Source organism: Emys orbicularis, chromosome 13 (genome assembly GCF_028017835.1).
Source record: "Emys orbicularis isolate rEmyOrb1 chromosome 13, rEmyOrb1.hap1, whole genome shotgun sequence".
NCBI lineage: Eukaryota > Metazoa > Chordata > Testudines > Emydidae > Emys > Emys orbicularis.
Window position 1 is genome coordinate 12,115,180 of NC_088695.1, and position 26,423 is coordinate 12,141,602.

The window sequence follows — 26,423 nt, forward strand, 5'->3', positions numbered from 1 at the left end:
GTGCCATAAATCAGTTTGGAAGCAGGCAGCCGGCCGTCTAGGCACAGAGCTTGGGGTAGAAAAATTACAGATAGACTCCTACAGCATCGCAAGTAGCAGCTCATGTCATATTGCTCTGAAAAGTGGGAATCAGGTTGTGTTGGCATTTTAATCTATTAATTTCATAACCAAACTCTGAGCTTGGTGATGCAATAGAGGGACCTTCTTTGAGAAAACTGTTGGGTTTGGAGTGTGCTTTGTTCCATCCTTCACACTGCATTTTATCAAACCACACCTTGGGCCAAATCCTCAGATGGGGTAAAGTGACAAAGCTTCATTGACTTTGAAGGAGCTGATCCAATTTACATTAGTGTGGTAACATGACTGATTAATTGTCAAAAGCAAGGAGCACTAGCAATACATAATCATTGCAAGTGACGAGTTCTGTGTACCTTTGACATTCACATAATGAGATATTAGGGTAAGGAGAAACAGGGCCATTCTCTCTGTCACTCTAATCCTGATCATTGTCCTTCTCATTTCCTCCACAGCCATCACACAGTGTACTGAGGAAGAAAATGTCCAACCAAACTGCCGTGACCGAGTTCCTTCTCCTGGGATTCTCTGACGTTCGGGAGCTGCAGATTTTACACTTTGTGGTGTTTTTACTGCTTTACCTGATATCCCTGCTGGGGAACCTTCTCATCATCACAGCCATAACCCTCGACCGCCACCTTCACACCCCTATGTACTTCTTCCTCATGAATCTGTCCATCCTAGACCTCGGCTCAATCTCTGTCACCATCCCCAAATCCATGGCCAATTCCCTCATGAATACCAAATCGATTTCTTATTCTGGATGTGTTGCCCAAGTCTTTTTCTTTGCCTTCTTTGCTGCAGCAGATTATGCCATACTGACCGTCATGGCGTATGATCGATATGTTGCCATCTGCCAACCACTGCACTATGAGACAGTGATGAACAGAAGAGCTTGTGTCCAAATGGCAACCAGTGCCTGGATTAGTGTTATTCCCTACTCTGCAGTGCACACTGGAAACACATTTGCAATATCCTTTTGTCAAGGCAACGTGGTGGATCAGTTCTTCTGTGAAATCCCCCAGCTCCTCAAGCTTGCCTGCTCTGACTCAGACCTCAGTGAAGTTGGGTTTCTCATCTTCAGTGTAGTCTTAGGCTTAAGCTGCTTTGTTTTCATAATTGTTTCATATGTTCAGATCTTCACCACAGTGGTGAGAATCCCCTCTGAGCAGGGCCGGCATAAAGCCTTCTCCACCTGCCTTCCTCACCTCATTGTGGTCTCCTTATTCCTTTGTACTGCCACTTTTGCATACCTCAAACCCATCTCCAGCTCTCCATCAGTTCAGAATCTCTTGGTGGCTGTTCTCTATTCTGTGTTCCCATCAATGATGAATCCAATCATCTACAGCATGAGGAACAAGGAGCTCAAAGGTGCACTGAGGAAACTGATAGGTTGGAGGTTATTCATTAAGAATTAAATGTCCATATTTATCCTTTGATCATGATTTCATTCTGTGTTTCTTTATAAATATAATTATCTGACAATATTATTGTCTCCATGAAAACATAACATGCTGTTTATACAGAATTGGGTATTTACACTAGTAAAAATCCAGAGAAAATTGACTGAAGAAAAAAAAGAGTTATTATATGTTTACATGAATGTAAATAAGATCAGAATCTATCTATCTATCTATCTATCTAGTATTTATAGACTGTTACCCATCACCATGCTATATGAGCACCTTGCAGATAATATCAGTAGCCATAGCAAAAGTCCCTAGTGGGGTCTATGGCTCTTCTTATTTTGGGTGATGATAAATCTGATTCAGATGTCATTGCATTTGTTGTTTGTTTCTCTGTTTTGTAATTTCTTTTTGTTTAGCTGGTTGGTTGGTGGTTTGATTTGTTTCTTTGTTCCAGGTGGTTTTGGAGGTGGAACAGCCCAGGGACACAGTAAGTGTTTGGTTTGACAGGTTTTTCAATGTTTGTCCTCTCTCAGGAGTGCCCATATGTCATCTCTTTGATGGGGTTTTTCTGAGCGCGCTGAAGGTTTGCTTCCCACAATGATAAAAGGGTGCAAAAGAGGTTTCTGCATGCTGGAGCTCCTGCTGAAATGATTATGTTAATACTGTTGGGGTATTATTGTATTATTAATGATGTGTTGGGGAACAAAGAGCCTCGGAGAGGCATGTTTTTATCATTTTAACTTAAATGATTATTTGAAAGCTGTGTCATTGGTGCTGTGGTGGAAATGCTGTTCTGAAGACAAACTTTTTCCAGTGTCTCCTAAAGAGAATCTCACTCGGGATAATGAGGCCAAAATTGGATCCCATTCAAGCCACTGGGGTCTAGCCCTCACTTCAAAGAGATCAGGATTTGGCCAATGGCCAGTAAACACAAGGATCCAGATTTGGCTGATAGCACCCTGGAAAAAGTGAGGGTGACAGAGATGTAAGGGTCACATTTTCCAACTCAGCTAGACCAGCACCAATGCAGATTAGATCCACTGACATCACCAATATAATACTGATGATGTTCTGGCCCAAAGTGTCTGGGCTACACTCAATAGTAATATAAACACTAGTGTAAGTTACTTGTCTGGGGTCATTTTTTCTAGCCTTGGTGTAAGTGGAAAAGTGCCATCACATGCACACATCTGGTGTTCCATATGCCATCCAGTGTAGATCTACTCACATCCAAGCTGAGAAAGGATTTCAGAAGTTATTAGTTTTAGAATACCATCTTTGTGCATGGCTGTGAACACTACATATATGATAGTCAAAGGCAGAGGTTGACAGTGCGTTGCGTGAAAAAATACTTTCTTGTGTTTGTTTTAAACCTGCTACCTATTAATTTCATTTGGTGGCCCCATGTTCTTGTATTATGAGAAGGAGTAAATATCACTTCCTTATTTACTTTCGCTATATCATTCATGATTTTATAGACATCTATCATATCTCCCCTTAGTCGCCTCTTTTCCAAGCTGAAAAGTCCTAGTCTTATTAATCTCTCCTCATATGGCAGCTGTTCCATACCCCTAATCATTTTTGTTGCCCTTTCTGAACATTTTCCAATTCCAATATATCTTTTTTGAGATGGTGTGACCACATCTGCACTCAGTATTCAAGGTGTGGTTGTACCATGGATTTATATAGAGGCAATATGATATTTTCTGTCTTATTATCTATCCCTTTCTTGATGATTCCCAACATTCTCTTCACTTTTTTGACTGCCGCTGCACATTGCGTGGATGATTTCAGAGAACTATCCACAATGACTCCAAGATCTCTTTCTTGAATGGTAACAGCTAATTTAGACCCCATCATTGTATATATATATAGTTAGGATTATGTTTCCCAATGAATTCTTCGCATTTATCAGCATTAAATTTCATCTGCCATTTTGTTGCCCGGTCACCAAGTTTTGTGATAATCCTTTTGTAGCTCTTCATAGTCTGCCAGGGACTTAAAATAATAAATGGAGATATCCCATCTCCTAGAACTGGAAGGGACCTTGAAAGGTCATTGAGTCTAGCCCCGTGCCTTCACTAGCGGGACCAAGTACTGATTTTGCCCCAGATCCCCAAGTGGCCCCCTCAAGGATTGAACTCACAACCCTGGGTTTAGCAGGTGAATGCTCAAACCACTGAGCTATCCCTCCCCCCCCACTTAATTATCTTGAGTAGTTTTGTATCAGCTGAAAATGTTGCCACCTCACTGTTTACCCGTTTTTCCAGATTGTTTATGAATATGTTAAATAGGACTGGGCTCAGTACAGATCCCTGGGGACACCACTATTTACCTCTCTCCATTCTGAAAAATGACCATTTATTCCTACCCTTTGTTTCCTATCTTTTAACCAGTTACCAATCCATGAGAGAACCTTCCCTCTTATCCCATGACTGCTTATTTTGCTTAAGCGCCTTTGGTGAGGGACCTTGTCAAAGGCTTTCTGAAAATCAAAATACACTATATCCACTGGATATCCTTTGTTTGCATGCTTGTTAACCCCTTCAAATAATTCTAGTGGATTGGTGAGGCATGGTTTCCCTTTACAAAACATGTTGACTATTTCCCAAAAAATTTTGTTCATCTATGTGTCTGACAATTTTGTTCTTTACGATAGTTTCAACCAATTTGCCCGGTACTGAAGTGAGGCTTACCAGCCTGTAGTTGCCAGGGTCACCTCTGGAGCCCTTTTTAAAAATTGGTGTTACATTAGCTATCCTGCAGTCATTTGGTATAGAAGCTGATTTAAATGATAGGTTACAGATGACAGTTAGAAGTCCTGCAATTTCACATTTGAGTGCCTTCAGAACTCTTGGGTGAATACCATCAGGTCCTGGAGACTTATTACTGTTTAGTTTATCAATTTGTTCCCAAATCTCCTCTAATGACTCTTCGATTTGGGACAGTTCCTCAGATCTGTCACCCAAAAAGAATGGCTCAGGTTTGGGAATCCCCCTCACATTCCCTAGGGACCATTCCCGGTCCTAACACACAACCTCCTTTTCTCATAAAGATGGATTTTTATTTGATTGTGAATTATGTTAGCTAGCTAGATAGCTAGATAGATAATTTATGAACATTATTGTGTTTCTTTTCCTGTTAATGATTGTCTGTGTCCAGAGCATGATTGTCCTATAAGTAGTCCTTATTAAATGTTATTTAGTAAATATTTTTATGACTATATCTTACACCATCGCTCATTTACAAACAATTTATCAGAAGTACTTGTTTAAACTTTTAGCAGTTTTGATTGGATACATTTTAAACGTGATCTCTTTCGCTTCTCTGAATAAATGGAAGTATCACACTTGGGATCCTTAAAAATCAAGGAATCAGTCCTCTGCAGGTATACATGGTCCTAGCTCTACTGAAGTCAATAGAAATCTGAGAATTTACATCAGCTAAGGATCTGCACTGAACAAAACTCACTTCCTTTGAATATTCTATACAAAGGCCTTGATTCCACAAGCCGCTTCAGCACATTCTTAACATTAAACACATGAGTAGGCCCACTGAAGATTTAAAGATAAAGCCATGTTTAAGTCCCTGTTGTATATGGGCTAGGATTATGGATAGGATTTAAGGCTAATACCAAACGGGTGTCAGACTCGGACACTTCCCCAGTTTCTATCCTTTCTCAGTCAAACAAAGCCCTACAATTGATGCATTGAAATTATTCTCCCCTTCTGGAGTCTGGAGTATTAACGTAAAATAACAAGTTAATCTCAAACCCAGAATCTCTGGGCCTTCTTCTCCAGACTCACCAGTCCATTATGTCCCTTCATCACCAACTTCTCCCTCCTGGAGGGCCTGCTCACCAGCATGCTCATCTCCAAGATATTGACCAATATGGTGAATGAGAGGAAGACCATTTCCTTCTCTAGCTGCCATGCCCAGGCCTACTTCCTCTTCCTGGGAGACTCCATGGAGTTTTTCCTCCTTGCTGTCATGTCCTTTGACCACTATGTGCAGATACCCACTGCAATATGCCACCATTGAGAGCACTCATGTCTCCCTCTTGCTGGTGGCTGTCTCATGGACATGGGGGTTCCTGGCCTTGATTTTGCCCACTCTCTTGGTGGCCTGGCTGCAACATTGTGGCCTCAACCTCATTGACCATTTTTTCTGCTATGTGGCGCCACTCTCAAGCTCTCCTGCTCTAACACAGCCCTTTCCTGGACAGTCCAAATATATTAAATCCGTTGTTCCTTTAAGAGAATAATATATCATCTTATTATTTTAAATAGTTATGCAATTTAAACACACTGGATTAGATAAAACAATAAAATAAATTTATTAACTACAAAGAGATAGATTTGAAGTGAGTACCAGTAATGAGGTATAAAAGTCAGAAATGGATATACAAGAAAAATAAAGATAATATGCTGCCTAACTTAACAAACTTTATTAGATTCAAAGCAAAGTTTTCTCATCACATGCTTCCAGCAGTCTGACTGACCAAACCCCTTAAGTCAGCATCCCTCCCCCAGAGTCCAACCACAGCTTCCTTTGTTTCCTTAGGTGCCGTGAATGCTATGGACAGGGAGAGAGAGAGAGAGCAGTGTCTTGGGGTGTCTGACCTTTCTTTTTATAGTCCTGTCCCCTTTTTGAGAAGCATTTCCAGCCAGGAGCAAGGCAACAGGCAGTCTATGTGGAAGGGAAGTCCTTACTGTTTCTTTGCTAAAATGTAGAATTTTGCCCCTGTCCCCTTTCCTGCCAAAGCATGGCCACTTAGCAGATAATGGCCCATCAACCTTGTTGACACTTGGCTGAGGCGTCGGCTTATTCTTTGTCTTTGAGGAGCTGGTTTGTCCACTCCTCAGGCTTATCTGGAAAACATACTTTAAGTCATGAGCTAATCTTATGTTTATAACTTCACATATAACGCTGCTACGTGCATTTTGCCATGATATTATTGGTCAACAAATTATGAGTTTTTAAATGATACCTCTCCTGTGCTTGCAATTTTTCAGTTTTTCTTTAAAAAAATGAAATATGAAAAAAAAAAACATTTTGGCTGAAAATTTAATTTAATGGTTTTGGGCAATTTTCAGACAAAAATGTTCAGTTTTAGACTTTTTTTTAAGAAAAAGTCAAAATTTTCATAAAGAACAAATATTTCCAAACACCTCTGTTTTAACCCCTACCTCTTTACTGTATTTATCCTCACCCCACCCCTATAAGGCAGGGCCATGCTATTATAACCATGTTACAGATGGGAACTGAGGCCCAGAGAGTGATGTGCCCAAGATCACACAGGAAATCTATGGGAAAGCAGGGAAATGAGCTGGGTCTCCCAGATTCCAGGTTAGCATCCGAATAAATGGACCATCCTTCCTCAGTCGTTCCAACATGACTAAAGGACTGGGACTCAGTACACCTGAGTTCTGTTCCTCTGAGCAGCTGTGTGACCTCAGGCCAGTCATTTCCCCTCTCTGTTCAATCTGAAAAATGTGACTGATGATACCGACCCTGCTTGATAAATCACTTTGAGATCGACAGCTAAATTTTATTGTTGTCTACATGTACATGGTGACCAGACACAGATCACAGAAGAATACTTGAATAGTAAAGTTGGGTGGGAAATGAGTTTCCTGTCCTGCAAGACTTGTCAAGATTTTGAGAGAGACAAGGTAGGTGAGGTAACATCTTTTATTGAAGCAACTTCTGTTGGTGGAAGGCGCAAACTTTCACACTTCTCAGAGCTATTCCTTGGGTCTGGAGAAGAGAACCAGAGTGTCTAAGCTAAATACAAGAGGGGACAGATTGTTACACTAAGGAGATCACACATGTTGTATAAGACCAATTAAAATGCAGTGGACAATTAACATGAAGTAGGTGATTAACACCTCTGCAGAGTAGTCATCATGGACGCAGACTCCAAAGGAGCTACAGCCAATTTACACGTGCTGGGCAACTAATATGAATTATGGGTTTTTAAAATGACATGCAGCATTGCATCTGCAGCCCAATGAGCCTTTCAGTTTAGTGCTGTCTGCAGTAAGAGGAAAAACAATGTAAATGTTGAAAGAAAGAAAGAAAGAAAGAAAGAAAGAAAGATTGATTTTGGGCCGTTCATCCCACAGAAGTTGAAGATCAAGATACAGAAAATCTTAGCAACACTGAATTCCTCCAAAGTTCTATCCAGGGGCGGCTCTATGTATTTTGCCGCCCCAAGCACGGCAGGCAGGCTGCCTTCAGCGGCATGCCAGCGGGAGGTCCGCTGGTCCCATGCCTTCGGCGTACCCGCCGCCGAATTGCCTCTGAAACCGCGGGACTGGTGGACCTCCCGCAGGCATGCCGCCGAAGGCAGCCTCACTGCCGCCCTCACAGCAACCGGCAGGCCACCCCCCGTGGCTTGCCGCCCCAAGCACGCGCTTGGTGCACTGGTGCCTGGAGCCGCCCCTTGTTCGATCCCAAGTGGAAATGAATCTCTCCATCACCATTAAAAGTTTCACTTGTAATTAATCCCAGAGGGCAAAGAGCTAAGAAAGTGCAGACAGGTTAGGAACTTTGGAATCAGCTTCAGATCACTTTCACATGCAAAGAATATAGATTTGAAACTCTGTGGTGGGCCAGATCCCCAGCTGGTGTAAACCAGCATATATCCATTCAAATCACAGGACCAGATTCCCAGTTGGAGTAAATAATCCTAACTACTGTGAAGTCAATGGAACTGTATTAATTTCCACTGGCTTTGTACCTGGCCCTTAGTTTTTAGTCTTTGCCTCAGGGTACCTCCTAGTGACCTGCTTCAAGCAACCAGGTCAGCCTGAGCAGCAGGTACCTCTGGTGGCTGCATCCGAAGAGTTGTTGGTGCAATGCAAGAGAAAAAAATATCTCTGTTCTCCCAGAGGTAATTGTGTACGTTTAATGAAGAAACAGGCTATTCTAGGCCAACTGAGGCTCTGGTGCCACTGGTCTCTTAGCTATTGCAAGTCACATGTCTGTGCTATATATTTTATTTCTGCAAACACCTTGGGGTACCCTTACAGACTCTGCCCTGCCTTGTTTTTACCCAAGGGTTGTTCCAGGGATGCTGTCATCATGAGAGATCCAGGGTGGATGCTTTTTCACCTTTGTGGGTTAGGATCAGGTAGGGCAGGTTGTCAGGATGGTTTGTTCCTGTGCTGACATCAGAGCTGGGCTCACAGCCCTGGAGACTGGATTCAGCTGTTTAACCCCTGAGCAGGAACATCCTGGGCTGTGACCATGTCTGAAGCCTGCAGAAGCTGGGATCAGCTCTATAGCTGGGGGGGGGGGGAAAGGGGGCTTTCAGTCCCTGATTCCATTTAGTCCATCACCTCTTAGCCAAGCCTGTCCTAGGAGGGGCACAAGGAGCACCCACGTGTGGAATAGATGCTGGTCTGCTAGGAACTGCGGAGAGAGCCAGCAACTCAGGACATCCAGCAAGGGGACAGCAAAGGGCTGCTGGATAACACAATGATAGATAGACAGATAGATAGATAGATAATGTCCAAACAATTCTGATGCCTGAGAATCAACTGCACCACAAGCGGAGACAAATTCCACAAACACCAGTAAGTTTGCTATTTCAGTTACACATTTTGGGCTATTAATATTTAAGAACATAAATGTGAAATTAGAATCTGAACTGTTTTCGGGCTGGTCTACACTACCAAGTCGATCCGCGATACACTACTTATGTTACATAGAGAACATAACTGAAATCAACATAGCTTAGATCCACTTACCACCGTGTCCACACTACGTTGTATTGAAGGGAGACACTCTCCTGTCGAGATAGCTTCCGCCTCTCGTTGAGGTGGATTACCGACCACGACTGGAAAGTGCTCTCTCATTGATTTAGCGCTTCTTCACGAAACCTGCTAAATTGATGCCACTGCATCACTTAGTAGCTTTGATCAATCCTATTGGGTGCCTGTCTTCATCTTTAGGTGCCTAGATCCCTTTGTAATCCTGGCCCACAGAAATGACAGAAGCTGGGCTTCTGCAGCAGATCCTAAGCCCTGTGCTATGCAGATATCAGACTAGAAGATCATAATGGCCCCTTTTGGCTAGAAAATCCATGAATTCTTGACATTTTGCCTCTGGGCCTCTGCTTCTGAGCTGTTTAGGCCCCAGGGTGTGAGTCCCGGTAAGCACTTAGAAAATAGACATGGATAGACAGCCTTCTACAGCATCAGTCCTCTAATGTCAAGGAAGCTCAAAGTCAGCTACACACAGCTCATCTACAGAGAGCAACAGGTTTCAGTCTAGTTCTGTCAGTTCATTCTCAGAGTGAGGGGTGAAAGGGCTCTTACGTAGCTGTGTCTGTGGCTACTAGATACTAGAGTGGTAGGGAAATGGAAATAAAGAAATAATGATCAAAGAATCCTGGTGCTGGAGGATCAAATGCATCACAAGTTGGGGAAAAATGCACAGTGACCAGCACAGTAAGTTCACTATTTCAATTAAATATAGTCGTGATTTAAAATACAGAGCAAATGTAAGACTCTAAACGTGAATTATCATTTGGACTCTTTAAGGCTTTAGCTGTCAATTAAGTCAGAGAGCTAGAGCCAGTCAGAGAAAAAAAAACAATGCAAAGCTTTGACTTTGCATCAGATACCCAAAATCAGGGGGAAAAAATCAGGATTTAGCAACCAAACATGTCTTTGTTTTTAGCAAAATACTATTGTTAAGTGAAAATGTTACATTGCCAACAAAAAAATGTGAGGTTTTCAGTTAAAAAAAAAATTGTTTCAAGTATAGCAGAAACTTTCCCTGGACATTTTTGTTTAGTTTTAAATCCCATTTTAAAAACAAAAATGGGCAGAAAACCTCCAACTGCCCCTAACTGGAAATTGAGCTTTAAACGAAGGTAGGAAACATTATTCTTATATTTAATGATAAAGCCATTTCAAACCTCTTTCTTCTATTGCAACTGTGTTTATTTCTGTCTCAATGAAATAGATATGGGAAGGTAAAAAAACAGGATAGCAGCAAAGCCTGCAGATTGTGTTTTATACACACTGACACCTGTAAACTCAGAGTCAGCTTTGCACCAGCCACCTGAAGCCTGTCTATCTCAACCCTGCCCAAGGACACAGAGGAAATGAAGGGGGGTGGAATCAAGATCTCCTGTTCCAGCCCCATATCCTCTGTCCCACACTGGTGCCAGCTGAACACCAATGCTGTAAACAGGTGCACAGAACATACACATAGTAAAACACAGCCCCTCCCTATCCGAGATCATAGTCCTAGTAGAATAGGCAAGAAAGGGGGGAGAGGAAACAGAGGCACAGAAACGGGAAGCAACTTGCCCAAGATTATCCAGAAGGTCAGTGGCAGAGACAAGAACATAACCCAGGTCTCCTGATTGCCACTGACGTGCACAGCGCAGACATGAAGGTAGAGAGGGAAACGATAAACCATAGCAGTAGCAGAGGGATGCTCCTAGCCCATTATACACAGAGATACAAGTGCAGCAGGTATCAGGGGCCATGAATCTATCTGTTAGCAGGTAGCAGGCCATCTCTGCACAGAACTCGGTGTGGAATCCTCACAGACGAGCTAGTGCTCGGGGCACAGGGTATGTCCATGTCATGTTTCCTTGGGAAGAGGGAATCAGGCTGTGCCGCTGGTTTAGAAGTTTAGTTTCCTGTCCAAGTTGTTTGTCCAAAGGAGAAATGACTGGAAGGGACCTGGGTCACCGAGTCCAATCGCCTGCTCTCACTGGCAACCCAGTCATATAATCCCCACCCTAAACCTACACAGCTCCATGTTAACACCAGTTAGGTTGTTTGTCCACAACGGATCTTATTGGGATCTAAATCGTCTAAATTAAAATCGTCCCTCCTCTGATGGGGACAAACTTTCTTCTCATTTCCAAGCTGAATTTACTCCTGGCCAATTTATCCCCATTCCTTCTTCTGCCGACATTGTCCTTTTGCATCAATAGCTCTGCTCCCTCCCTGGTGTTAACCCCCTCGTTGTATTTAGAGAGAGTGATCATAACCCCTCTCAGACAGCATTATGCTGGGTTAAATTACCCAAACTCTTTTAGGCTACATCCACTCAGCAAGTTAGGGCTGTGATTCACCAGCTTGCATACATGTACTCGTGTGCTAGCTTGGTGAGCATAAATAGCAGTGTACCTGCAATAGCCATGCTGAGTATAAACCCACCTGAACCCTGGGGCTATGTATTCAGCACAGTTTCCCCTTCTGCCATGGCTATATTACTTCTCAGACTTGTGCTAGCCATCATCGAGCTATTGCAAGTAGTGTATGTGATCTGGGAATCACTCCCCTGGCTCGTAGCGTAGGTGTAGTCTTACTCTTCTTTTCTAAACTAGCTCTCCATTGTTGCAATACGATAACCATCATTCCTAAGATTGTTGGGTTTGGGTTGTAACTTGTTTCATATTTGCACTGTGTTTTATCAAGCCTCATCTTGGACTAGCTCCTCAGATGGAGGAAACGGATGCCATCCATGGACTCTAAGGGAACTGTGGCAATTTACACTAGTGTGACAATGCTCTTCACTAGTGGTGTGATTGTCAGAGGTGAGGACGTAGGAGGACTCTAGCCTGACCATTGCCTTTCTTCTACAGACAGTCCATGATTACTGACAAAGAAAATGTCCAACCGAACCACTGTGACCGAGTTCTTTCTCCTGGGATTCTCTGAGGTTCGGGAGCTGCAGATTTTACACTCTGTGGTGTTTCTAGGGATTTACCTGGCAGCCCTGATGGGAAATCTCCTTGTTATCATCCTTGTACTGCTTGACCACCATCTTCACATCCCCATGTACTTCTTCCTGATGAATTTGTCCATACTAGACCTCGGATCCATCTCCATCACTGTCCCCAAGTCCATGGCCAACTCCGTATTGAACACCAGGTCTATTTCTTATTCTGGGTGCGTTGCCCAATTCTTTCTCTTCATTTTCTTTGCTGCAGTTGACTTAGCTTTTCTCACCATCATGGCGTATGACCGCTACGTCGCCATCTGCCAACCACTGCACTATGAGACTATAATGAGCAGGGGAGCTTGTGTCCAAATGGCAGCTAGTGCCTGAATCAGTGGAATTCCTGTTTCTACTATGCAGACTGGGAACATATTTGCATTACCTTTTTGTGGCGGCAACAAGGTGGATCAGTTTTTCTGTAAAATCCCCCAGCTGCCCAAGATCACCTGCTCTGACTCGTACTATGGTGAAGTTGTTATTACTTCTTTTCTCTTATTCTTAGGCTTAAGATGCTTTGCTTTTATAATTGTGTCATATGTTCAGATCTTCAAAACAATGCTGAGAATCCCCTCTGAGCAGGGCCGGCATAAAGCCTTCTCCACTTGCCTCCTTAACCTCACTGTGGTCTCCTCATTAGTTTGCACTGCCACCTTTACCTACCTGAAACCCACCTCCAGCTCAACATCAGGTCTGGATGTCATGGTGGCTGTTTTTATTCCGTGATACCTCCGGTGATTAATCCAGCCATCTACAGCATGAGGAACAAGGAGATCAAGGGTGCTCTGAGGAAACTGACTGAGGGGAAGTTATTCAAAAAGAATAAAATTGCCAGATTTCTCCCATGACCATGTTTTTATTCTGTGCTTCTTTACAGATATAATCAACTGATGACATTATTGTCTCCATGGGAATGTGATGTGCAAGCTTTTTATGCAAAAATGTTGTGTTCACAGTAGCAATAAGGCAGACTAAGTTCACTGAAGCAAGTGGAGTAACTCTACTGTGAATTAGATAAGAATCTATCTATCTAAATTATGAGGGCATTTAATTCAATTCTGCATTTCTTTGTTAGAAGTGTGAGTTTAGCTGAACTTGACCTTCTGGACAGGCACGAGCTGTCACTGGGAAACCTTAACTCTGTGGTAATTAAGTTTTTTGCCATTTTATTTCCTAGTTTCTTAACAGAAAGAAAACTTGTTGGTCAGAGTTAGTGGTCATTGTGGCGGCTGTAGGTCGCCATGGATATGGATGATGAGTGAAGTAAAAGGCTCCTTTAAGAATCATCACATTTTTCTGGAAAGGAGCTGTATTCTGTGCACTGCTTGGCCAATCTGGGTTCCCCTCACATCGACCCCACACCCCCAAATCTCTCAGTAAGTGCAGCACAAAGCTGGACACAGCCATCTGCAGCAATACAGGCTCAGAGATATTTAAAGTGACCTGTTCATCTTAATGAGCTATTCTCAGCGGAGTGAGAAACACCTGCAGGAGATGATAGAGCCTGAAACAATCGCTCGGAGAGGTGTGAACTGCTCCACTCATATCAGTCACCCATGTGCCAGCAGACTGTTCAGTGTGTTGTGGGTTCATGTCCCCCTTTGCCTCTTCTCAGCTTCACACCCTGATGGACGGCGCTTCCGGAGACCCTGGCACACATTGGGAGGGGTGATTAGGGAGACAGGCTCAATTCCTCCTCCTGCCACAAGGCAAGGAGAAAGCCCCCAAGATCACAAAAGCTGGAGAGGGAGGGGTATCAGACACACATAGATGCATCGAGAGCCCCCTGATACTAGCACACACAAGGGAGATGAATGTGGGGCTGTTGGGTGCCCTGCCCATTGTTCTAGTTCTGGGTCAAGCAGAGAAGGAGATAGACACACAGGCGCAGAGAGCGCTGATGGAAACACAGCTGGGTGCTGTGCTCGCTTTATTGTTCCCGTTGCAAAACTGAAGCTAACAGGAAAGTGAGGCTTTGCATTGGGGAGGGGAGAGAGCTTAGAGCCCTCTGAACATTGAAAGAGACAGGATATCACACCCCTCTGTTCTCCCAGTCCCCCATCACTCACCTGCATGTCCCCTCTTCCCAGTGTCCCACCGCTCCTCATCTTCTGACCCCCAACTCATCTCCTAGCCACCCAGGCTATTCGTCCCCTTCCCCATAACCCCCCTCACCCCGCTGCCCCCCAAACCTCACTCCCGCAATTCCCACCAGGTCTTCCACCCTCATCATCCTCCCCTCCCAGCAGGTAACTGCATTTCAAAATTTGTTTCATTATCTTCTAAATATCCTGCGGTGCCCAGGTGACATTTCCCCACAGTTCGAAACCCTCAGACAGAGCCAGGTGCCTCCTTATTCTGAGGTTCAGATTTTGGCTCAGGATTAGATCTGAACTCAAAGTGCCCAGAGGGCATGTGGGTTTGTCAGCCACTACTGGACATTCCCCCTTCAAGGACTCACAGCCTGTGAGCCAGAGGTAGCTTTCAACCAGCTCATCCTCTCTCCATGCACGTGATCAGCATAATCCATTTGGCGCGACTCCAAGCACTTCGAAGGCTGACAGGCCTAACTGAGAGCTAGACCCTTTGGCTAATAACTGTCTCTTTATTTCCTCCAAAGAGCTGGTGAGTGGCCCTTGAGCACTGGAAACGCTCCCTGCTGTGAGGATCTGAGCCCTGGTTTGATCTCTGTCTGTGCACAATAAATCAGCACCAAAACACACCAACATTAAGAAAAGTTAGAAGTAACTTCTTTGGAGTCAATGGGGCTGCTTCCCTCTCACTCACCCTGGTGTAATCATTGGACTCAGTGGGGCTGATTTCCCCCTCACTCACCCCAGGGTAAGTCTATGGTATTACAATGGAGTATGCCTGGTCTAAGGAAGAGGAGATTCAGGTCCTTTGACTTCAGCCCCTGCTGAGGTGTGGCCCTTCTGTGTGTGGTCCTGAGCCCTTCTGTAGTAGTAGGATTTTATGTTTGTATTAATATAATTTAGAATGAAGGATAACGAATAATAATGTAGCACGTATTAAATGTATTGGTGTATGATTTGATCATATCCTGCCAGCCACCCTTTTTGAATAACAGAAAGGAATGGCCTGATGGGCCATTGGTAGAGATACAGCAGCCAGAAGCTGTCTGGACTGATTTCAAGGTAGTGACAGACCTTTGAGGGTCACTAATTTGTTGTAGGTTTAGCATTTTAAAATAAGTAAAAGAATGCAATGATTGTTTTTCTTTTGTGTTACAATTTGATGCTCCTGTTCAAAATGTTCTGTGTAAATTAATTCTGTTTTGTGTGTGAATGAGGAATGTATGTGTTAAGCGATAAGGGTGAAGGCCATCACTGAACCAGATGTAAGAGGGAGGAACTAGAGACAGATGCAAGGGCGCTAGGACGCTGCCACACACGCCTATTGAAATGTCAGAGGAGGGCATATTGATGACCCTCAGGTAACCAACCATGTGACCCAACCTTTTCATTCCCCGGGAATTTTAAAAATCCCCTTCCTGTTTGCTCAGCCCTGCGTGGCGTGGTGTGCTATCAGTGAATCTTTCCAGGTGACCATGCCTCCACGCGCCAAGCGAGCCCCAGCATGGAGCAATGGTGAGTTGCTGGACCTCATCAGTGTTTAGGGGGAGGAAGCTATCCAGTCCCAGCTGCGCTCCAGCCATAGGAATTACGATACCTTCAGGAAGGTATCAAAGGACATGATGGAAAGGGGCCATGACCGGGATACCCTGCAGTGCAGGATTAAAGTGAAAGAGCTGCGGAGTGCCTACCGCAAAACCTGCGACGCAAATGGCCGCTCGGGTGCTCCCCCCACGACCTGCCGATTCTACAAAGAGCTGGATGCGATACTTGGGGTTAACCCCACCTCCACTCCGAGCACCACCATGGACACTTCAGAGCCAGTGTGGGGGGGGGGGGAGGAGGAGGAGGAGGAAAACGGGAGTGATGGTGGTGGGCCAGCTGGAAACACCCCGGAATCCCTGGAGCCATTCAGCCAGGAGCTCTTCTCGAGCCAGGAGGAAGGTACCCAGTCGCAGCGGCCGGTACTTGGTGGAGGACAAACAGAAGAGCAGGTTCCCGGTAAGCGGTTTTTTTGGGGGGGGGGGGAAGGAATTTTTTCGGTGCGGGCTCTTTGGGAGAAGAGGGTTAGGCATGCATGCCTAGATGCGGAATAGTGCATTGATGTGATTTATCACATCGCGGTAATCGGCCTTGGTAATCTCCTCGAATGTCTCATCCAGAATGTGTGCAATGCGCTTGCGCATGTTTATCGGGAGAGCCACCGTGGTCCTTGTCCCAGCCAAGCTAACGTGTCCGCGCCACTGTGCCGCGAGGGGTGGGGGGACCATTGCTGCACACAGGCAAGCTGCATATGGGCCAGGGCGGAAGTCGCATTGCAGTAGAAGACCCTCCCTTGCTTCCTAGGTCACCCTCAGCAGCGAGATATCGTCCAGGACAAACTCCTGTGGAAAATGTTGGGACAGTGTTCAGTGTAGGTGTTCCCTGAAGCTGTTGGCTCTCCCCAAGGCACAGAAACCCAGAGGACAGTGCAGCCCTGAAACAATCAGTCCCCCTTACTCACCATTTTGAGGATCCCGTGGGATATGTTTGCTGTTTCGGATGGGAAAATTATGCTATTGTGTAGACCCTGTGTGTTTTCTACTCCTTAAGTGCAGTGGGAATCATTACTCTGTCTGGTATAAACAATGCTGCCTCTGTTAAATGTTGCATTTTGCCTATACAGCTGCATCAACCTTGAGACCTCAGCCGTCCCTCTTATCGCCTGCTCAGAGACTGCAAAGACTCAGGAAGAGACCGCGAAAAAGCGAAGAAGACATGCTGCAAGAAGTGATGCGGCAATCTATTAAAGAGAATGAGAAAGCACAGAACTGGAGGGAGAGAGAAAGCAGGATCTGCCAGGAAAACGCTGTGCATCGGCGGCAATGCACGGAGCACCGGCAGCAAAGCACGGATCGGCTCATAAGCATCCTGGAGCGCCAAGCAGATGCTATCCAGGAGCTGGTATCCATGGAGAAAGAGGAGCAGTACCGCAAATGCAAACACCATCCCCCCCTACAGCCCTTGTCCCAAAACTCTTTCCGTTGTGCCCCACTGTCACCTCCAACCCACTTCCCCCAACTTCCGTGTTCTTCACGCCACCCACTGCCTCCAACACCAGTATCTTCACCACCCAGCCCTGAAAACCATGACCCTTACCCTCTGCACTCAACCCCCATCACCGTGCAGTATAGCTATCCTGAAGTGCAGCACTCACTGCACAGCACACCAGACAGGACATACGTAAATCTGTGATTGTACCGTTCCCCACTCCACCCCCTTGTTTCTTTTCAATAAATAATTTTTTTTTCTTTTCACTAAATGGATTCTTTGGCTTTGAAAACATTCTTTATTATTGCATAAAGTAAAAGACTCCTTAGCCCAGGAACTAAACAGGCACTGCAAGTCTGCTTGTCTGCTTAGCAGACACTGATTCCTAAAGATTGGAACTACTGCACTTCACTCCCGTGCAAGGCACCAGATATCACTGCTGGTTTTCAGCCTCAAATTGCTCCCTCAAGGCATCCCTAATCCTTGCAGCCCCATGCTGGCCCCCTGTAATAGCCCTGCTCTCTGTCTGTGCAAATTCAGCCTCCAGGTGTTGAAACTCAGAGGTCCATGCCTGAGTGAAGCTCTCACCCTTCTCTTCACAAATATTATGGAGGGCACAGCACGCGGATATAACCGCGGGGATGCTGTTTTCGGCCAAGTCCAGCTTCCCATACAGAGATCACCAGCGGCCCTTTAAATGGCCAAAGGCACACTCCACAGTCATTCGGCACCGGCTCAGCCTGTAGTTGAACCGTTCCTTGCTGCTGTCAAGGCTTCCTGTGTAGGGTTTCATGAGCCACGGCATTAATGGGTAAGCGGGATCTCCAAGGATCACAATGGGCATTTCAACTTCCCCTACCGTGATCTTCTGCTCTGGGAAAAAAGTCCCGGCCTGCATCTTCCTGAACAGCCAACTGTTCCGAAAGATGCGTGCATCATGCACCTTTCCAGGCCAGCCTGTGTTAATGTCAATGAAACACCCACGGTGATCCACAAGCACCTGGAGAACCATAGAGAAATACCCCTTCCGATTAACGTACTCGGATCCTAGGTGGGGTGGTGCCAGAATAGGAATGTGCATCCCATCTATTGCCCCTCCACAGTTAGGGAACCCCATTTGTGCAAAGCCATCCACTATTTCCTGTACGTTACCCAGAGTCACGGTTCTTCTGAGTAGGATGTGATTATTGGCCTTGCAAACTTGCATCAACACGATTCCAACGGTCGACTTTCCCACTCCAAACTGGTTTGCGACCGACCGGTAGCTGTCTGGAGTTGCCAGCTTCCAGATTGCAATAGCCACCCGCTTCTCCACTGGCAGGGCAGCTCTCAATCTCGTGTCCTTGCGATGCAGGGTGGGGGCAAGCTCCTCACACAATGCCATGAAAGTGGCTTTTCTCATCCGAAAGTTCTGCAGCCACTGCTCGTCATCCCAGACTTCCATGACGATGTGATCCCACCACTCGGTGCTTGTTTCCTGAGTCCAAAAGTGGCGTTCCACGGTGCTGAGCATGTCCATGAATGCCACAAGCAATTTCGTGTCGTATGCGTTACGCGGCTCGATAGCATCATCGGACTCCTCACTGTCACTGTCACTTTGGAACTTAAGGAATAGTTCGACAACCAAACGTGACGTGCTGGCGAGATAAGTCATCATACGCCACAGCAGTTCGGGCTCCATTTCCTGCAGACAGATCGCACTGCACAGAAACCATTGAAAGATGGCACCAAAGGTGAATGGAAACAAAGGGATTTCTGGGATGCGAAGCGATGCATCACAGGGCATTGGGACAGGACCCAGAATGCCCCGCACCCATGCCCCCTTCCCACAACCCACGGCGCCAGAATGGGAAAAGGTGCTCTGTGGGATAGCTGCCCATAATGCACCACTCCCAATAGCTCTGCAATTGCCGCAAATGTGGCCACGACAGTGCGCTGGGCAGCTGTCAGTGTGGACAGACTGCAGCGCTTTCCCTACTCAGTTGCACGAAGTCAGGTTTAACTCACAGCGCTGTACATCTGCAAGTGTAGCCAAGGCCTTTGTTTGTTCTCTCTTGGGACAGAGAGAGAGACCAAGCACGTAAATCAGCTCCTATAAAGATACCTGAAAGATACCATCTAAAATTTCAGAAATTGTAAGTAAAGGCAAGGAAATGCATTAGATTATCTTTAGTTTTAGCTTGTGAATTTTCCCTATGCTAAGAGGTAGTTTTATTCCTGTTTTTTATAACTGTGAAGTTGAGTCCAGAGGGGAGTCCTCTGTGTCTTAAATCTTTTATTACCTGTAAGGTTACCAACTATCCTAATTTTGCAGGTGTGATTCTTTTACTTTTTTCTTTATAATAATGTTATTCTTTTAAGAACCTGATTGGTTTTTAGTCTCCTAAAAACCAAAGGGTTTGGTCTGTGCTCACTTTGTTATCCTATTGGTTAGTATATTATTCTCAAGCCTCCCCAGGAAAGGGGGTGAAGGGGCTTCGGGAGATATTTTGGGAAAATAGGGACTCCAAGTGGTTCCTTTCCTGAATCTTTGTCTAAATCACTTGGTGGTGGCAGCAATACCATCCAAGGACAAGGAAAGGATTTGTGCCTTGGGGAAGTTTTTAATCTAAGATGGTATTTATAAGCCTAGGGGATCTTTCATGCGGGTGCTCACATCTGTACCCCAGAGTTCAGAGTGGGGAGGGAACCCTGGCAGATGCAAAGAATACACTTAGTTTCTCCACAATGGCCTTATCTTCCTTGAGTGCTCCTTTATTGTCTGCCTGAATCTGAAGAGAGCCTGAGACAATGGCTCTGGGAGCGGGGAATTGCCCCAGGCATCTGCATGGGGTTTGAACTCACAGCCCCACTGCTCTGGTGGACTCCACCAACCCCACCCCAGCAGGCTGCTCTCTGTGCAGAGGGAAGGGAAGAGCACAGCAGTCCCAACCCCCTCACCCGAGCAGACACACCCTGGCTGGGGAAGGAAGGACTGGGGGACTATGACTTCCCCCTGCCTTTCTGTGGGCACCTGCCTAATCCCAAGGGGTTGGGGGAGAGTCACCTGCTCCTCTTCTGGGACAGACCAGGGGTCCCATGCCATTGTCCCAGCCTCTCTTTGAAGCCCCCCAATCCCACGCATGGTTTTGGAGTGTCTGAATCCAGCCCTGAGAGTCAGCAGAGCTTTAAGGGACTAAATGTGCCTCTTTCCACAGGCTCCTGGGAACAGCCCAGTTCAGAGATGTGACTCCTGGACGGACCAGCACCAGCTGCTGAAGATAGAGGGACAGGGACCCCCCAGTGGCCAATTCTGCAGTGAGCTCCGTGTCAGGGAGGTTCCCTCTGAGTTAATGGCTGGCTGGAGACCTGCACCATGGCAGTTTAATTCATTCTCTGATCTAATGTAACCATGAAGGCTCTCGTGATCCATGCCAATGTCTCACCCCGCTGGTGATTTTGTCTCAGCAATATCTTGTGGAAGTGAGTTCCCCAGGTTAGCTGTGTGCTGGTTGGCAGTGGGCAGAGGCCACCCTGTAAATACTGTTCAGAAAAGGGGCTGGGCCAGGAAGAGGAAGGAGGAGAGTGGGGAAGGAAGTAAGTGGTGGCCAGGGCTTGCCAATGGGGAGAAGAGAATGGGCAGGTGTTTGGAGCTAGGGATGGGTGGCAGTTCCCTGGAGCTGAGGCCAAATCAGGGGACTGGAGCTGAGCAGAGGAGAGGACTGGTGGTCAGAAGAGGGGACTGGTGAGCAGAGGGGTTAAGCAGGGATCTCTGACGAAGCTGAGTCAGGAATTCTGGGTGAGGAATTGACTCTTGGCCATGGGAAAGGGGAATCTCAAAGAACAGGGTCTGAGAGGGTCTGTGGGGTGCGGATTGTGAGAGGGGTGGGAGAAGATTAAGGGCTGTGGGTGTTTGCTTGGGGATCTGGAATAGGTGAGAGAAAGGGAGGGAAACACTCAGGGTCTAAGGTAAGATGGGTTCAGTGGGTGAATCATGGATCATATCTAAATAAACATTTCTTTATGAATTTTTCATCCAGTCTCAATTATTATCCCTCAGATTTTGGTAAAGAGAGGCAGAGAGAGTTGAGGTAACATAGCTGCATAGCTGGGCTTTGATCACAGGAGTTCTTAGCATCTTTATCTCCTTTCTCTAGATGCCTGGTTGTCCTAGTTATCATTACAGGTTGGGAATCTCAAGGGCGTCTAAGGGAGTTAGGAGCCCAAGATGTACATGCCTTACTGCCACAGGCTCCTTTGCGAATCGCAGGCACCATTTTCTGAAATTCAGGAGAAGCCCAGGCCTTGGAAGTTAACAAGAGACACAGGGCCAGGATTACAAAAGGGTTTAAGCACCTAAAGAAGGAGATAGCTGCCTATTGGGATTTACAATAGCATCTAAGCAGGTTAAACTCCTAACTCCCACTGAATGACCATGGGACTTAGCCACCTAGCTCATTTAGGAGCATTGATAATTCCCCGTAGGTGCCTGTCTCCAGCTTTGTTATCCTGACCCACAGATAATACAGAAGCTGGGCTGGAATCAGGGAACGCTGGGGGAGATCGTAGGCCCCGTGCTATGTGGGGTTCAGACTTGAGGGACAGAATGGCTCTTTTGGCTTTATCATCTAGGCCTCTATGCACTTGCCTGTTGGCCTCTGCTGCTGAGCTGTGCAGGGCTCCAGGGAGTGAGTCCCGCTAGCCCTTAGGAAATAGATATGAATAAATCACCTTCCCACAGCATCGGTCCTTTAATGCCAGTGATGCTCAAGGCCAGCTACACGCAGCTCATCTGCAGAGAGCAACAGGTTTGAGAGTAGTTCTGGCAGTGCAATCTCAAAATGAAGGGGGAAAGGATTCTCAGATGCATGTGCCTTTAGCTTCTAGATTCTGGTACATAGATAGATATTGACAAAAGAACCCTGGTGCTGGACCGAATGGATCATACGTTGGGAAAAAATCTACAAAGATCAATACAGTAAGTTTGTTATTTCAATTAAATATGTTTGGGGATCAACATACAGGGGGAAATTAAGATTTGAAATATGAATTACGGTATGAACTCATTAAGATTTTTACTCTCAATTTTATCGGATACCTGCTGCTGATTGGAATGTTTCCACCATTCAGGAAAATTTTGACTTTTCACTGAAAACCAAAAATACATCTCCCCTCCCCCCTCCAATTTTTGGCAAATGAAAACTTTCTGCTGAAATGTGGTGTTTTTTTTTAAATCACAAACCAAAAATGTTTGGTTTTTAAGTTTTCAATTACTTTACAAACCAATCACAAAATGTTTGGAGAAAAGCAGACAGATTCTGAGATTTGTTGTTTAGCTGAAAACCCACTCGCCATTAAAAAGAACACAGCTGAAAATTTCCAACCAGCCTTAAACTTTAAATGAATTGGGGAATATTAATATTGCCTGATAAGACCTTAATTTCAAACCATTTATTCTATTGCATCTGTGTGATTTCTCTTTCAAAGGGATAGTTGTGAGGAGGTAACAACTGAATAACCAGTAAAGTTGACAGGGCACAGACTATGTTTTATACAGACTAGCCCCTTTAAACCCTGGGTTAGAGTTGAGCCAAGCAGCCAAACCCTGTCTATCCTGACACCATTCAAGGACATACAGGAACTCACTGGGAGTAGAACTGAGAGCTCCTCTCCTAGCTCCACACTGCTGCCAACTGAGTGTAAATGGCTGTGCAGAACTTACACATACCAAGACATGGGGCCATAGTTCCAAAGGTATTTAGGTGCCTAGTGGGATTTTAAGAAGCACCTAGGTGCTCACAACTCATTGATTTCAAGGGGTGTTGAGGGCCCTTTAGCTTTTGAGAATCCCACTAGCTACATCAATACCATTAAAAATCTGCCCCACAACCCCTCTCTGAAAGCCCTCTGTGAACAGTCCTAGTACACAGAGCAGAGAAAGGGAGGAAGGGAGGGGAAACAGAGGCAGAAAGAGGGGAAATGTCTCTGCCAGTGACCTGCTGTGTGACCTTAGGCCAGTCAAGAGTAGAGCCAAAGTGTCCTGACAACCCCTCCACTGCACAGCACAGAGTAAACGATACAACATAGCATGACAGAGGGATGCTGCCAGTCCATTGTTACACACAGGCTGAAGTGCAGCTGGGAGTTGGTGCCATAAATCAGTTTGGAAGCAGGCAGCAGGCCATCTAGCCACATAGCTTAGGGGAGAAAAATCGCAGATGAGCTGCTACTTATGACGCTGGGTGAGTCCACATTATATTGCCCTGCAAAGTGGGAATCAGGCAGTGTTGGCATTTTAGTCTATCCGTTTCATGGCCAAGCTGTGCGCTTGGTGATGGTCGCAACACAGGGACGTCCTTTGGAAGAATTGTTGGATTTGTATTGTACTTTGTTCCATCCTTCATACTGCAATTTAACAGGCCACATCTTGGGCCAAATCCTCAGATGGGGTAAAGTAACGAAGCTCCATTGACTTTAAAGGAGTTGACCCAATTTACACTAGTGTGATAATGTAACTGACTGATTGTCATAACGGGACTGATTGATTGTCAGATGCGAGGAGCACGAACAACACCTAATCACTGGAAGTGACGAGTGCTGTGCACCTTTGACATTCATATAATAAGATATTAGAGAAAGGGGAATCAGGGCCATTCCCACTGTCGCTCTAATTCTGACCATTGTCTCTCTGATTCCCCCTACAGCCAGCACACCGTGTGCTGAGGAAGAAAATGTCCAACCGAACCACGGTGACTGAATTCCTTCTCCTGGGATTCTCTGATGTTCGGCATCTGCAGGTTTTACACTTTGTGGTGTTTCTAGTTCTTTACCTGATATCCCTGCTGGGGAACCTTCTCATCATCACAGCCATAGCCCTCGACCACCACCTTCACAAACCCATGTACTTCTTCCTGATGAATCTGTCCATCCTAGACCTCGGCTCCATCTCTGTCACCATCCCCAAATCCATGGCCAACTCCCTCATGAATACCAGATCTATTTCGTATTCTGGATGTGTTGCCCAAGTCTTTCTCTTCGTCTTCTTTGCTTCAACTGATTATGCCATACTGACTGTCATGGCATATGATCGATACGTCGCCATCTGCCAACCACTGCACTATGAGACTGTGATGAACAGGAGAGCTTGTATCCAAATGGCAGCCAGTGCCTGGATCAGTGTCATTCTCTACTCTGCAGTGCACACTGGAAACACATTTGCAATATCCTTCTGTGGAGGCAACATGGTGGATCAGTTCTTCTGTGAAATCCCCCAGCTCCTCACGCTTGCCTGCTCTGACGCAGACCTCAGTGAAGTCGGGTTTCTCATATTTAGTGTGTGCTTAGCCTCAAGCTGCTTTGTTTTCATAATTGTTTCATATGTTCAGATCTTCACCACAGTGCTGAGAATTCCCTCTGAGAGAAGCCGGCATAAAGCCTTCTCCACCTGCCTCCCTCATCTCATTGTTGTCTCTTTGTTTATCTGCACTGGGACCTTTGCCTATTTGAAACCCACCTCCAGCTCTCCAACAGTTCTAAATCTCTTGGTGCCTGTTCTCTATTCTGTGTTGCCACCAATGATAAATCCAATCATCTACAGCATGAGAAACAAGGAGCTCAAAGGTGCACTGAGTAAACTGATAGGTTGGAGGTTATTCTCTAAGAATAAAATGTCCTTATTTCTCCTTCAGGAACAATTTCATTCTGTTTCTTTATAAATTTAAACAGCTGATGACATTATTGCCTCCATGAGAAAATACTGTTCAATCTGTTTATGCGGAATTGGATATTTACATTGGAAAAAATCCAAACAAACATGACTCAAGAAAAAAGGAGTTACTATAGGTTTACACCAATGTAAATAAGATTGAATCTATCATATACTGCTACCCATCACCATACTATCTGAGCACCTTGGCCATAAAATCAGTAGCCATAGCAAAGTCTTTAGTGAAATCTCTGACTCTTATTTTTTTGGGATAAAAAATCTGATTGAGGTATTAATGAATTTTGTTTAACTGGTTGATTTGTTTCTTTGTTTCAGGAGGTTGTGGAGGTGGGAAGGAATGGGGAGATGGTAAGTATTTCATTAGACGGGATTTTCAATGTTTGTCCCCTCTTGGAAGTGCCAATATGTCATCTCTCTGATGGGGTTTTCTAAGTGAACTGAAGGTTTGCTCCCCCTCAATAATAAAAGGGTACAAAAGAGGTTTCTGCGTGTCTGAGTTCCTCCAGAAATGATTATGTGTATACTGTTGGGGTATTATTGTATTATTAATATGTTAGAAAAATAACAGTCTCAGTTAGGTATCTTTTCCATTATTTTTACGTAAATGAATATGTAAACCTGTCATTCTTGCTATGGTGGAAAAGGTATTTTGAAGAGAAACTTTCCCCTGAGTTTCCTAAAGAAAATCTGACTCAGGATAATGAGGTCAAATTTGTATTCAATGGAAGCCACTGGGGTTTAGCCCATCACTTCAAGGAGATCAGGATTTGGCCAATAGCCTCTATACACAAGGATTCAGTTTTGGCTGACACCACAATGGAGAAAGTGAGTGTGACAGAGAGGTAAGGGTCAGATTTCCCAACTCAGCTAGACCAGCACCAATGCAGAGTAGACCCAATAACATCATATGTTTACTACTAATGAGGTTCTGGCCCAAAGTCACTGGGCAGCACTCAGTCGGGACATGAACACTGGTGTAAGTTTCTTGTCTGGGGTTGTTTTGTTCTAACCTTGGTGTAAGTGGAAAAGTGCCATCCTTGCACGGATCTGGTGTTCCATACACCATCCCATGTAGATCTATTCACATCCAAACTGAGAAAAGATCTCTGAAGTTGGCTTGTTATTAGTATTAGAATATCATCTTGTGCATGGTTGTGTACACTACATGTGATAGACAAAAGCAGAGTATGTGATTAGATAGGGAGAGACAGACAGACAGGACCATACCTCGTCCTAACACACAACCTCATTTAGTCATAATGATAGATTTCTATTTGATTGTGAATTATGTTAGCTAGCTATCTAGATAATGAAATTATTGTGCAAATTATTGTGTTTCTTTTCCTGTTAATGATT

At 45.2% G+C, this 26,423-nt stretch overlaps 2 protein-coding genes across 2 annotated transcripts; both read left to right on the top strand.

Moving 5' to 3' along the window:
* The first annotated feature begins 557 nt into the window (after positions 1-557).
* On the top strand, positions 558-1,493 carry LOC135887939 (olfactory receptor 14I1-like). The gene has a single exon (XM_065415740.1). It carries the CDS (start codon positions 558-560, stop codon positions 1,491-1,493), a length of 936 nt encoding a protein of 311 aa, XP_065271812.1.
* A 22,579-nt stretch (positions 1,494-24,072) lies between these two features.
* LOC135887422 (olfactory receptor 14A16-like) lies at positions 24,073-25,056 on the top strand. Its single transcript, XM_065415188.1, has one exon. The coding sequence runs from the start codon at positions 24,073-24,075 to the stop codon at positions 25,054-25,056; it is 984 nt and encodes a 327-aa protein (XP_065271260.1).
* Positions 25,057-26,423: the final 1,367 nt, after the last annotated feature.

Excerpts from the sequence above, each read along its gene's own strand:
- LOC135887422 (XM_065415188.1), top strand. The coding sequence starts at position 24,073 with ATGTCCAACCGAACCACGGTGACTGAATTCCTTCTCCTGGGATTCTCT.
- LOC135887939 (XM_065415740.1), top strand. The coding sequence starts at position 558 with ATGTCCAACCAAACTGCCGTGACCGAGTTCCTTCTCCTGGGATTCTCT.